This window comes from Balaenoptera ricei, chromosome 3, assembly GCF_028023285.1.
Source record: "Balaenoptera ricei isolate mBalRic1 chromosome 3, mBalRic1.hap2, whole genome shotgun sequence".
NCBI lineage: Eukaryota > Metazoa > Chordata > Mammalia > Artiodactyla > Balaenopteridae > Balaenoptera > Balaenoptera ricei.
In genome coordinates, this window is record NC_082641.1 from 46,059,833 (window position 1) to 46,074,466 (window position 14,634).

Here is a 14,634-nt window from a genome sequence, read left to right on the forward strand (position 1 = left end):
CGTTCTGAATGCTGAGCAGTGACACACACCAACACAGCTGGAAAGAACCATAAGATTTGCTTTTCTGTCTTCCAGCAGGGAATTATTGCCATGGATACCAGCATCAGAGGAAGGCTGGGGAACTCTCTCAACTTGTCTCCTGAGTGGTCTGACATCTGTTTCTGGCAAGACCAATAATGAGTGTGCTGCTAGCTTCATAGCAAATGGTAGACTGATCCACACCTCTTTTGTTTTGTTTTACCACAGATGGCCTCTGCCCAAGATGCCAGGTACGGCCAGAAAGACTCCTCTGATCAGAACTTTGACTACATGTTCAAGTTGCTCATCATTGGCAATAGCAGTGTGGGGAAAACATCTTTTCTGTTCCGTTACGCGGATGACTCCTTTACATCTGCATTCGTCAGCACAGTTGGGATTGATTTCAAAGTCAAAACTGTATTCAAAAATGAAAAGAGAATCAAGCTTCAGATTTGGGTAAGTGACTTTGAACTGATGGCATCCTTCAGTCTAGGGCATTGAACATATTAGTGTGTGAGGGAAACACTTTCTGCCTTGTTCTGTCCCCACGGGATCTGTAAGCCTCCATTTCCAGGTTCTTTGCCACAGAACATTCTGTTTCAAAGGCAATAGAGTGTTGCCTCTTTAAGGTAGGGAGACTGAATTAGGCCTTATTGTCGTGGATGCTTCTTGAGAGTCTTCAGAAGAAAGAAAATCCAAATGTCTGTTTGTTGTGGTAAAGAACACTCAACAGAAAGTCTGGCTCTGTCTTTTATGGTCTGTGTGACCCGGAGCAAGTCTCTGAATCCTTCTCTGCCACTTTTCTAATACACAAAATAGGTAAAGTAAATTTAGCCTTTTTAGGTTGCAGGAAGCAGCCTGCCCTGGTCGTTTTAAAGAAGGTAAACAACCAAATATAGAGAAAGCTTAGGTTTAGTCCCTTCATAAAGCCCCAGCTAAAATTTGAAAAGGGTCTATTTAATCTCCACAGACCTTGTGTTTTCAGCTCTAAGAGTTATGTTTACCTACCCAGACAAAACAAAACAAATAGGATATTTATTTTAAATAGGGTTTTTCCCTAAGCAGGAGGTTCTCCAATAAGTTTGGAGACCGTGTGGCTAGCTTTGTGCCTCTCCTCACCCGCTGCAGAAGATCAGAGATTCCTTAACGAAATGGTTGGGATAAATTTAGGAGAATAGCAAGAGAGAAACATAAGAAAAAGTGTGTGTGGGTGCACGTTCAAGGTAACATAAGAGCTGAAGTAACCAAAAAAATTGGTTATACCAAGAGAGAGTTATGTAGTAAGCATTTTATGTACATCGTGTAATGTATGGGTACAATGGTAGGATGTTTTTACAGTTAGTTTTGCTCCCCTTTCCTTGTTCATTTATACCTCTGCCGCTCAAATTGATTTGAGCTTTAAAAAGGCATTTCCCAGGAGATGAGGTTTCTGCCTTCTTCTGAGACAATTCTGATGTCTGCTACCGTTTGGTGCTGGTGCCACGGTTGATCTGTAGGACCGACGATAAGCCTGCCTCCTCAAATATGGAAAGCTGAAAGAAAGACAAATCTCACAGTAAAGCATTTAAACTTTTTTTAAAAAATAAAAGAGCCCTTAAGATATCATTATAAATATTCCAGATGCCCTTTCTTATCTTAAAGCTCTTAGGAGTAAAATTTAAAGATGCAGGTATATACACAGGTAGGTATCTTACAAGAGATTGTTACTATTTTACTTATTCTAATTCTGGAGTCTTCCAAGTCTAATTAGAACTCAGAAAAGAACTTGGAAAAATAGGCCCAGTCCCCATCGCTGCTCTACTGGTCCCCAAAGACATTTTTGTTGGGAAGGGGGTCCCTCTTTAGATACTTTAGAAACACGCAGCCCTGTTTATAGAGACAGAAAGAGCTGTGTTTATTGCTTCACATTCTCTTTCTTTTGAGCTTTAAGCAACCAATTGTCATGTGAAGATAACTTTCACATCCAGGCTTAAGAAAGGTCCCTTAACTCTCAGGGGCTTTGTTGAATTGAAAATTAAATTAATTTGGTAACTACACATCTCTTACCTCTGCGACCATGTTCTTTCTCTTAATATCAAAGAAGTGTCACTCCTCTGGCTGACAGCTCCTGCCATATATCTTAGGGATGTTTAAAGGTGGTTGATTGTTTAGGTAAAACATCAACATGGTGTATAAATTCAATCCTATGATCTCTAGCAATTTCTCAATTTAGGTTTTTGACAGAAATGCTTTGTAGAGGTATAAAATCATCTGTCCTTAATGTAAAACAGATAAAGTTCAAATAATATACTTTTTTTGAGAATTATATTGTCATACTTACAAAAATATTTTTCTCAAAACCCTCAGTGGTAGTACCAGGCCACAGCTCATTCCTGTACTTTTCTTGGACACTGAAGTTCACTTACTTCTGTCCAGGTCTTACTTTTGCGTGAAAGTTGCTCTTCTCTGAGCCAAGCAAATCCCAGCTCAGCTCTCTGGGCTGCTTCTCCTCTAATACCTCCTCATGCTTCTCAGTTTCCGTAACTTCACTCAAAAGCCTGTGACATATAAATCTGTCTCTAATCGTCCATAATCCACCATTTTCCCCAAACTTCCAACTCTCTTCACAGCTCCGTCCAGCCTGGGACCTCCTTCCAGGGTTTTCATTCTCCCATTCTGTGGATACCCACACTCCCTTCAGGGGTCAGCCACTCAGGAACCCTTCACCCAGCCCCTCCTCAGTCACAACAGTAGTCTGATGGCCACTGTTTTCTTGGCAATCAAAACAATCTTATTTCTTCTTCTTAGGGATATTGGGAGCTCTTAATGTACCTGGGATTCTAGGGGTATGAAAATGGATTTTACACTACCATATACCAACTGGTCTACTAGATTGTGAACCATTCAAAAGCAGTACTCTGCAAAGATTTTGTGCTCATTGAACTTGTAGTATACTTGGAGAAAGAAATGAATACTCACGGAGTAACTATATATGTATGTCTATGAGCAAATATCAAATTGTGTAAATATTATATGTAGCTAACATTTATTGAACATAGAACTATGCCAAGCATCATGTATACCTTATTTCTAATTTCCACAACAACCCAGCTTTGTATTTGTTATTATTCCTATTTTATCCGAGAAACCTGAAAGTCGGACAAATTAAATAGCTCATCCAGGGTCATATGTGGCAAGAGGCTGGTTCCAGGCTAGGTCTATCAGATTCTAATGCTTTGGCTTGTTCCCCTTCACCATGTTGCCCCAATTAAGAAGTCTTCTTGAATGTGGTGGTGCTTTTGTGAAGTTGGTGATCTTAGGCAATGTATCCTGGGATGCTGAAGAAGATGTTTTTAAAAGAGTCTGACCATCCCAATGAATTGAGTCATGCAGGGGGAGACAGGATAAGGAGCAACAGGGTGGTTTGCCTAAGTCTAGACATTCCTACAATAATTCTAGGGGTTCTTGCTTTATGCCATAATGTAAGTATACTAGAAAATATTTAGTTGTGTACAGCTTTTATTGTTTATGACTTAAACAAATTATTTATTTGGGAACAAATTATTTATTTGGGACTGTATCTGGCACTGATGGTTTGCCGTCTCGTATTTAAATAACCGAACGTGAACTGTTTTTTCCAGCTTATAGTATCTTTACGCACTTATATTAATGTGTAACGAATTCATTAAGGTATCCACAGCTATCTTAGCCTATACTATGATCTGTTTCTACTTGCAACACTTCTGACACCAAATGCCGGGGTTTCCCAGACCAAGCAATTCTTCATTGCTATGCAGACACCAACTGGGTGTCCTGTAATTTAACACAGTGTTGACACTAACTACCCAGAGTTCGCACAGATCCCACAGGTAAAGGGCTCAGTTCCGTAAGCCTATCCCTCCCCTCCCCACCCCGCTTCAGATACCAATCACAAATCTGGGTGCCTTGTGCTTTTGACCTACAGGCTATAAACTCGCAGGTCCCACAGTCCCACCCCTCAGGGTTGATAAGTTGCTAGAAGAGCTCACAGAATTCAAGAAGCGTTTACTTCCAAACCCCATCCTTTCGGACATTTATGGAGCTCCCGTTACATAGGCATGATTGATGAAATCCTCGGCCATTGGGGATTAACTCAGCCTTTAGCCCCTCTCCCCTCCCAGAGGTCGGGGGTGGGGCTGAAAGTTCCAACCTTTTGATCACATGGTTTGTTCTTCTAACAATCAGCCCCTATTCTTTTTTTTTTTAATTTTATTTTATATTGGAGTATAGTTGATTTACGATGTTGTAATCAGCCCCCATTTTGAAGCTATCTAGGGGTTAACCAAGAGTCACCTCATTAGCATGAACTCTGGTATGGCTGAAAGGGCCTTATTATGAATAACAAAAGATGATCCTTTTTCCCCCATCTCTTAGGAGATTACAAGGGTTGTAGAAGCTCTTTGTCAGGAACCAGGAGGAAGACCAAATATGTATTCCTTGGTCTATCACACTATTATATATTTCAAAGGAAGAGAAGCAAAATTGTTTCATAGTAATGAAAACTGTCATGGATTAGTCCAATGCATTTTTACCTTTACCAGGACAGGCTACAGATATTAACATGACTCTGATGACTCTATTTTAAACTGCCCGTAAATAGAACTGTTTCCAGGTTAAGAAATGAAGATATGTAGTGGGCTAAGTGATTGACCTTACCTTACAGTTAGTGCCAGAGCAGAGTCTAAAATCCAGCTCTTCTGCTAGCTAAGCCAGTCCAGTTGCTACTACACCAAGTTCACTCTCAAGGTAAGTGCTGTGTTATGACAATTGGGATAAATCTCATACCTGGTTGCCAGTGTTGCCATCAGGCATAGGAACATCAAACTCGAAGCCAGATTTCAAGTAGTATTTCTAAAATGTCAGGAAGAGAGAACCTGGGTGGGAAGACTGCCCAGTTTTTCTACTTGATGGGTTGCTTTTTGCATGTGCTGTGGGGGAAGTTTCTGAGACCACAAACTGAATTACCGGAGTTTTAACAGTCCACATTTTTTTTTTTTTTAAGTATTTGTTTATTTATTTATTTATGGCTGTGTTGGGTCTTCGTTGCTGTGGGGGAATTTTCTGAGACCACAAACTGAATTACCGGAGTTTTAACAGTCCACATTTTTTTTTTTTTAAGTATTTGTTTATTTATTTATTTATGGCTGTGTTGGGTCTTCGTTTCTGTGGGAGGGCTTTCTCTAGTTGTGGCAAGCGGGGGCCACTCTTCATCGCGGTGCGCGGGCCTCTCACTATCGCGGCCTCTCTTGTTGCGGAGCACAGGCTCCAGACGCGCAGGCTCAGTAGTTGTGGCTCACGGGCCCAGTTGCTCCGCGGCATGTGGGATCTTCCCAGACCAGGGCTCGAACCCGTGTCCCCTGCATTGGCAGGCAGATTCTCAACCACTGCGCCACCAGGGAAGCCCACAGTCCACATTTAAAGAAAGCTTTTAACGGCTACTACAAACATTGACATTTCTTTCTGGCCGTGTTACGCCTCCTCTCTGTGGAAGTTCACTACTGCCTTGGAATAAACTTGTCTAGAGAAATAACATCGTTCATTTGTACTTAGTTACAAACCTTATTTTCCTTTAGTATATTTATGAATCCCTCTGTCCTTCACTACATTAACATTTCTTATTGCACTTTTATTTTAATCATTTTTATGATTCTCAAGTCAAAAATTTTCAAAAATTTTGAGGTTTAAAGTATTAGAGGTGGTTCCTTCATTTTCTGTGTCTAATGCTGTTAAGAATGTATTGGAGAAAAATCTAGCATGGGTTTTTCACTTTACTTAGAGAAAAATATTTCACAGCTGGAGTCTATAATATTTTGCTTCTAATTTAAAAGTAGTTTAGCTTTGGGAAAGGCTATGTAGAGTGGATTTCCTCCCAGTAAGAAGATTGAAAAATACTATAGCATCCATTACTAAGAATATCTTAGTACTGTATTTATTTTCAGTGTCTAGATTACTACTATATGAACTATGAGGTCTATAGCAATCTGTAAAGTAAAGAGTGCAGATAATTCTTGAAACTAGACTGTGTAGAGAGCCAGGTTTGACAGTGTGGTTCCCCTGAATAAAAGGCAACTTCTTTTGTGTAAAGAAAGCACATGGACAGAGTGAAGTAAGTCAGAAAGAGAAAAACAAATACCGTATGCTAACACATATATATGGAATCTAAAAAAAAAAAAAAAAATGGTCATGAGGAACCTAGGGGCAGGACGGGAATAAAGACGCAGACCTACTAGAGAATGGACTTGAGGACATGGGGAGGGGGAAGGGTAAGCTGGGACAAAGTGAGAGAGTGGCATGGACATATATACACTACCAAATGTAAAATAGATAGCTAGTGGGAAGCAGCCGCATAGCACAGGGAGATCAGCTCAGGTGCTTTGTGACCACCTAGAGGGGTGGGATAGGGAGGGTGGGAGGGAGGGAGACGCAAGAGGGAAGAGATATGGGGACATATGTATATGTATAGCTGATTCACTTTGTTATAAAGCAGAAACTAACACACCATTGTAAAGCAATTATACTCCAATAAAGATGTTAAAAAGAAAGAAAGAAAGAAAGAAAGCACGTGAGTCTCCTTTTTCAGTTGGATCTACATTGTTCAAGTCCAAAAATCAAGGTTGACTATAACTAATGAAAGAATTAGCTTGAAAAATTTGTAGCTTAATTAGAGGATATAGGTTTAAAGTGAGCAGAGGGCAGGTAGGCAGAGGAGATCACTGTTTCCTTAGGAATTAGAACTAGCATTTTATCATTTTTGCATTCTCTTTTTCCCACCCTCACCCTTCACCACGCCTTGTCTTTTCTCTCCCTCCTTCCCCTTTCCCCCTCTCCTTCTCTTCTTCATTTCTGAGCCCTGGCCAGCCTGAGTTAATAAGAAACGTCCTCAGTGTGTTCAGAGGTCAGGGCTGCCGCATACAGATGTACATGTTGTGCACTGGACAAAGACACCAACCAGGGGTCAAGTGTGGCTGTTCTCCAGCCAGAGCGCCACATGCTAAGCTGTGCTCAGTTCCAGGAAGGGGTGCCTTTTGTTTTTCACAAAGGTGTCATCTGCTGTCAAGCATGTGCTTCTGGTCCACACACAACCAAAGGGAATTCTGATTTCCATACAGCAACCATATACATAGGCGGTAGCTATATCACAATCTTATGCAGGAGATGGATGAGTAAACTGAAAGAATACAAGCCCTGCTTCCCCAGCCCAGTCCTGGAGGAAGACGGTATTTTAAAATATAGGTTTTATTGTTATTTAGGTGTGGCAAGACCCACAGGTCAGGAGGCCACTGCCATTGAAATAGTAGTTCGTTATGCTCACAGATTTTAAGAGAAGGACACATGGGCTCGGGGACGGGGGCACTTGGAGTGAGGGGAATCCCCTGGGTGGGTCAGGAGGCAGAAGGAGGGGCGTGAGGAATGTGACAAGAGCCTCTATTGTGGTTTCTGTATAAGGCATGGACCAGGCAGGGTAAGCAGGCTTAGGACTGGCTAGTTTGAATACCTGCAGCAGGCCCTGGGGCATAGAGACTTCCCTAAGTTGTCAGGTGCCTGGGGTGATTAGGGCAGGTGGAGAGTGGCTCATCATGTGAGAGCCCAAGATGGAGCAAGCCCTGTGAGCTCTGTATTGGTGATTTGCACTTGACAAGTGAGCTTCAGTGAGTTGTTTAGTGTCTTTAAGAATTGACTAACTCTGGATAGGGCAGTCCCTCCAGGATCCATAAGGCCCCAGCTGTCAAAGCATCTGAATACAGAAAGTAAAAGACATGCTTAATACAAAAGGCAGGTTCTTGGAGTCCCAGGGGTGGCTTCTGTCATTGATTCCACTCTGACAAATGCTTATGATTTCAACCATTCTCACCACAGACTCAGTGCATTTCTGGGTCTCAGTATTTAGAGACCTCAAACATTGGGGTCAGGAAAAGATCTTTCAGATTTTCTAGCCCAAGCCCTCATTTGATGATACAACTGATAATAGCATCACTTAATGAACCTAGTGTTGACCCATAAAATAAGCATTTTATGTTTATATGCATTTTTAGAATTTATTTTTTGCCAAACCCCATGAAGGAAGGTGGTATTATTAGCCCCATTTTATAGATGAGGAAACAGAGAATCAGAAAGGTAAAGGGATTTGCCCAAGGTCCTAGCTAGGATATGTCAGAAGCAGGATTCGAATGAGGGAATTGAAATCAAAGCCCATGTACTTGACCACACTTATAAATGAGGTACAAGGAGGCCAGGTGATCTGTCGGAGATCTTCAGGGGATCCAATCTGTAAACCTACATATCTTTTTTATTAATAATTTTTATTTTACATTGGAGTATAGTTGATTTACAATGTTGTGTTAGCTTCAGGTGTACAGCAAAGTGGTTCAGTTATACATATACATATATCTATTCTTTTTTAGATTCTTTTCCCATTTAGGTTATTACAGAATATTGAGTAGAGTTCCTTGTGCTCTACAATAGGTCCTTGTTGAGAAGCAGAAGCTTGAGTCTGGCGCCTTAGACCACTCGGCCATCCTGACACGTTTAGGTCCTTGTTGATTATTTTATATATAGTAGTGTGTGTATGTTAATCCAAAACTCCTAATTTATTCCTCCCCTTCCCCACACCTTAACCCTTAGGTAACCTTAAGTTTGTTTTCTAAGTCTGTGAGTATGGTTCCGTTTTGTAAATAAGTTCATTTGTATCATTTTTTTTTTAGATTCCGCATATAAGTGGTATCATAAGATATTGGTCTTTCTCTGTCTGACATTCTTCACTTAGTATGATAAGCTCCAGGTCCATCCATGTTGCTGCAAATGGCATTATTTCATTCCTCTTAATGGCTGAGTAATATTCCATTGTATATATGTACCACATCTTCTTTATCCATTCATCCATCGACGGACATTTAGGTTGATTCCATGCCTTGGCTATGGTAATTAGTGCTGCAATGAACATTGGGATGCATGTATCTTTTTAAATTATGGTTTTCTTTGGATGTATTCTGAGGAGTGGGATTGCTGGGTCATATGGTAGCTCTATTTTTAATTTTTTAAGGAACCTCCATACTGTTTTCCATAGTGGCTGTATCAGTTTACATTCCCACCAGCAGTGCAGGAGGGTTCCCTTTTCTCCACACCCTCTCCAGCATTTGTTGCTTGTAGACTTTTTGATGATGGCCATTCTGACTGGTGTGAGATGATACCTCATTGTAGTGTTGATTTGCATTTTTCTAATACTTAGCGATGTTGAGCATCTTTTCATGTGCCTCTTGGCCAACTGTATGTCTTCTTTGGAGAATGTCTATTTAGAATTTCTGCCCATTTTTTGATTGGGTTGTTTGTTTTTTGATATTGAGCCACATGAGCTGTTTGTAAATTTTGGAGATTAATTCCTTGTTATTCACTTCATTTGCAAATATTTTCTCCCACTCTGTGGCTTCTCTTTTTGTTTTGTTTATGGTTTCCTTTGCTGTGTAAAAGCTTTTGAGTTTAATTAGGTCAGATTTGTTTATTTTTGTTTTTATTTCCATTACTTAGGAGACAAATTTAAAAAGATTTTGCTTTGATTTATGTCAAAGAGTGTTCTTCCTATGTTTTCCTCTAAGAGTTTTATAGTATCCGGTCTTACATTTAGGTCTTTAATCCATTTTGAGTTTATTTTTGTGTATGGCGTTAAAGAATGTTCTAATTTCATTTTTTTACATGTAGCTGTCCAGTTTTCCCAGCACCATTTATTGAAGAGACTGTCTTTTGTCCATTGTATAGTCTTGCCTCCTTTGTTGTAGATTAATTAACCATAGGTGTGTGGGTTTATTTCTGGGCTTTCTATCCTGTTCTATTGATCTCTATTTCTGTTTTTGTGCCAGTGTTACACTGTTTTGATTACTGTAGCTTTATAGGATAGTCTGAAGGCAGGGAGCCTGATTCTTCCAGCTCTGTTTTTCTTTCTGAAGATTGCTTTGGTTATTCAGGGCCTTTTGTGTCTCCATACACATTTTAAGATTTTTGATCTAGTTCTGTAAAAAATGCCATTGGTAATTTGGGATTGCATTGAATCTGTAGGTTGCCTTGGGTGGCATAGTCATTTTGACAATAATGATTCTTCCAATCCAAGAGCATGGTATATCTTTCCATCTGTTTGTGTCATTTTTGATTCCTTTCATTAGTGTCTTACAGTTTTTGAAGTGTAGGTCTTTTGCCTCCTTAGGCAGGTTTATTCCTAGGTATTTTATTGTTTTTGATGTGATGGTAACTGGGATTGTTCCCTTCATTTCTCTTTCTGATCTTTCATTGTTCGTGTATAGAAATGCAACAGATTTGTGTGTATTACTTTTGTATCCTGCAACTTTACCAAATTCATTGTTGAACTCTAGTAGTTTTCTGGTAACATCTTTAGGATTTTTTATGTATAGTGTCATGTCATCTGCAAACAGTGACAATTTTACTTCTCTTTTCCAGTTTGGATTCCTTTTATTTCTTTTTATTCTCTGACAGCCATGGCTAGGACTTCCAAAATTATGTTGAATAAAAATGGCAAGAGTGGACATCCTTGTCTTGTTCCTGATCTTAGTGGAAATGCTTTCAGTTTTTCGCCATTGAGAATGATGTTTGCTGTAGGTTTGTCATATATGGCCTTTATCATGTTGAAGTAAGTTCCCTCTGTGCCCACTTTCTGGAGAGTTTTTATCATAAATGGGTGTTGAATTTTGTCAAAAGCTTTTTCTGCATCTACTGAGATGATCATATGGTTTTTACTCTTCAATTTGTTGATGCAGTGTATCACACTGATTGATGTGCGGATATTGAAGAATCCTTGCATCCCTGGGGTGAATCCCACTTGATCATGGTATATGATCCTTTTAATATATTGTTGGATGCAGTTTGCTAGTATTTTGTTGAGGATTTTGGCATCTATGTTCATCAATGATATTGGTTTGTAATTTTCTTTTTTTGTGGTATCTTTGTCTGGTTTTGGTATCAGGGTGATGCTGGCCTCATAGAATGAGTGTGGGAGTGTTCCTTCCTCTGCAATTTTTTGGAAGAGTTTCAGAAGGATAGGTGTTCACTCTTCTCTAAATGTTTGATAGAATTCGCCTGTGAAGCCATCAGGTCCTGGACTTTTGTTTGTTGGGAGTTTTTTAATCACAGTTTCAATTTCAGTACTTGTGATTGGTCTGTTCATATTTTCTATTTCTTGCTGGTTCAGTCTTGGGAGATTGTACCTTTCTAAGAATTTGTCCATTTCTTCTAGGTTGTACATTTTATTGGCATATAATTGCTTGTAGTGGTCTCTTATGATCCTTTGTATTTCTATGGTGTCCATTGTAACTTCTCCTTTGTCATTTCTAATTTTGTTGATTTGAGTCCTCTCTTTTTTTTTCTTGATGAGTCTGGCTAGAGGTTTATCAATTTTGTTTATCTTTTCAAAGGACCAGCTTTTAGTTTCATTGATCTTTTCTATTGTTTTCTTCATCTCTCTTTCATTTATTTCTGCCCTGTTCTTTATGATTTCTTTCCTTCTACTAACTTTGGGTTTTATTTGCTCTTCTCTCTTTAGTTGCTTTAGGTATAGCGTTAGGTTGTTTATTTGAGATTTTTCTTGTTTCCTGAGGTATGATTGTACTGCTAAAAACTTCCCTCTTAGAACTGCTTTTGCTGCATCTGATAGGTTTTGAATTGTCATGTTTTCATTTTCATTTATGTCTAGGTATTTTTTTTTTTTACTTTCCTTTTTGATTTCTTCAGTGATCCATTGGCTGTTTAGTAGCCTATTGTTTAGCCTCCACATGTTCGTGTTTTTTTACAATTTTTGTTCTTATATTTGATTTCTAATCTCATAGCATTGTGGTTGGAAAAGATGCTTGGTATGATTTCAGGTTTCTTAAATTTGCTAAGCCTTGCTTTGTGGCCCAAGATGTGATCTATCCTGGAGAATGTTCTATGTGCACTTAAGAAGAATGTGTATTCTGCTGCTTTTGGATGGAATACTCTATAAATATCAATTAAGGCCACCTGATCTAATGTGTCATGCTTCCTTATTGATTTTCTGTCTTGATGGTCTGTTCATTGATATAAGTGGAGTGTTAAAATCCCCCACTATTGTGTTACTGATGATTTCTCCTTTTATGGCTGTTAGCATTTGCCTTATATATTGAGTTGCTTTTATGTTGGGTGCATATATTTTTTTTTTTTGAATTTTTGAATTTTATTTTTTTATTTTTTTATACAGGAGGTTCTTATTAGTTATCCATTTTATACATATTAGTGTATATATGTCAATCCCAAACTCCAAATTCATCACACCACCACCCCCTGGGTGCATATATATTTATAATCGTTGTATCTTCTTTGATCCATTGATCATTATATAGTGTCCTTCTTTGTCTCTTGTAACAGCCTTTATTTTCAAGTCTATTTTGTCTGATATGAGTATCACTACTCCAGCTTTCTTTTGATTTCTATTTGTACGTGTACCTAGATCTGAAGTGGGTCTCTTGTAGACAACATATATACAGGTCATGTTTTTGTATCCATTTAGCCAGTCTGTGTCTTTTGATTGGAGCATTTAATCTGGTTACACTTAAGGTAATTAATGATATGTTTGTTCTTATTGCCATTTTGTTAATTGTTTTGGATTTGTTTTTGTAGGTCATTTCTTCTTCCCTTCCTCTTTTGTTCTCTTCTCTTGTGATTAGATGACTAACTTTAGTGTTGTGTTTGGATTCCTTTTTCTTTGGCTATGTGTATCTATTGTAGATTTTCACTTTGTGGTAACCATGAGGATTTGATATAGCAGACTATATATATACAAGACTGTTTTAAGTTGCTGGTCTTTTAATTTCAAATACATTTCCAATATCCTGCATTTGTACTCTCCTCATGATTGCTGATTTTGATATCATATTTCTGTGTGGATGATTTCCTACCTTTACTATATGTTTGTTTTTACTGGTCAGCCTTCCCATTTGTAATTTTCTTGTTTCTTGTTGTGTCTTTTTCTTTTCTGCCTAGAGAAGTTCCTTTAACATTTGTTGTAAAGGTGGTTTGGTGGTGCTGAAATCTCTTAGCTTTTGTTTAACTGTAAAGCTTTTGATTTCTCCATTGAATCTGAATGAGAGCCTTGAGGGGTAGAGTATTCTTGGTTCTAGGTTTTTCCCTTTCATCACTTTAAATATATCATGCCACTCCCTTCTGGCCTGCAGAGTTTCTGCTGAAAAATTAACTGATAACCTTCTGGGGATTCCCTTCTATGTTGTTTGTTGCTTTTCCCTTGTTGCTTTTGATATTTTCTCTTCATCTTTAATTTTTGTCAATTTGATTAATATGTGTCTCAGTGTGTTCCTCCTTAGGTTTATTCTGTATGTGACTCTGCTCTTCCTGGACTTGAGTGAGTGTTTCCTTTCTCATGTTAGGGAAGCTTTGCACTATTATCTCTTCAAATATTTTCTCAGGCCTTTTCTCTCTCTTTTCTCCTTCTCTGACCCCTGTAATGTGAATGTTCGCATGTTTAATGTTCCAGAAGTTTCTTAAACTGTCCTTATTTCTTTGTATTCTTTTTTCTTTATTCTCTTCTGTGGCATTGATTTCTACCATTCTGTCTTCCAGCTCACTTATTCCTTCTTTTGCATCATTTATTCTGCTATTGATTCCTTCTAGTGTACTTTTCATTTCAGTTATTGTACTGTTCGTCTCTGTTTGTTTGTATTTTATATCATCTAGCTCTTAGTTAAACATTTCCTGTATCTTCTTGGTCTGTGCCTCCATTCTTTTTCCTAGATCTTGGATCAACTTAACTATCATTACTCTGAATTCTTTTTCAGGTAGATTGCCTGTCTCCACTTCACTTAGTTGTTCTTCTGGGGTTTTATCTTGTTCCTTTGTCTGGAACATATTCCTGTGCCATCACATTTTGTCTAACTTTCTGTGACTGCAGTTTCTGTTTCGCAGGCTACAGGGTTGTAGTTCCTCTTGCTTCTGTTGTGTGGCCCCTGGTGGGTGAGACTGGTCTAAGAGGTTTGTACAGGCTTCCTTGTGGGAGGAACTGGTGCCTGCCCACTGGTGTGTGGAGCTGGGTCTTGTCCCACTGGTGGGCAAGGCCGTGTCAAGAGGTGTGTTTAGAGGTGGCTGGGGGCTCAGGAAGATTTTAGGCAGCCTGTCTGCTTATGGGTGGGGCTTTGTTCCTGCCCTGTTGGTTGTTTGGCCTGAGGCATCCCAGCACTGGAGCTTACAGACTGTTGGGTGGTGCCAGGTCTTTGTGTCAAAATGGCAGCCTCAAGTATGCCAATGAGTACTCCCTAGTACCTCTGTCACCAGTGTCCTTGTCCCCATAGTGAGCCACAGCTGCCCCCTACCTCCCCAGGAGACCCTCCAAGACCTGCAGGTTGGTCTGGCCCAGGCTCCTATGAAGTCACTGCTCTTTTTCTGGGTCCTGGTGTGCACGATACCTTGTGTGTGCACTCCAAGTGTGAAGTTTCTGTTTCCCCCAGTCCTGTGGGGTTCCTGCAATCAAACCCCACTGGCCTTCAAAGCAAAATTCTCTGGGGACTTCTCCTCCTGATGCCACATCTCCAGGCTGAAGAGCCATATCTGGGGCTCAGAACTCTCACTCCCGTG

At 39.5% G+C, this 14,634-nt stretch overlaps 1 protein-coding gene across 1 annotated transcript in view; it reads left to right on the forward strand.

Annotated features, from left to right (window-relative positions):
• The first annotated feature begins 246 nt into the window (after positions 1–246).
• The window catches only part of RAB3C (RAB3C, member RAS oncogene family), a 271,243-nt gene continuing 256,855 nt past the window's right edge, over positions 247–14,634 (forward strand). Inside the window, exon 1 of the mRNA XM_059919310.1 lies at positions 247–474. Within this exon, the coding sequence (XP_059775293.1) occupies positions 247–474 (228 nt within the window). The remainder of the gene's footprint in view (positions 475–14,634) is intronic.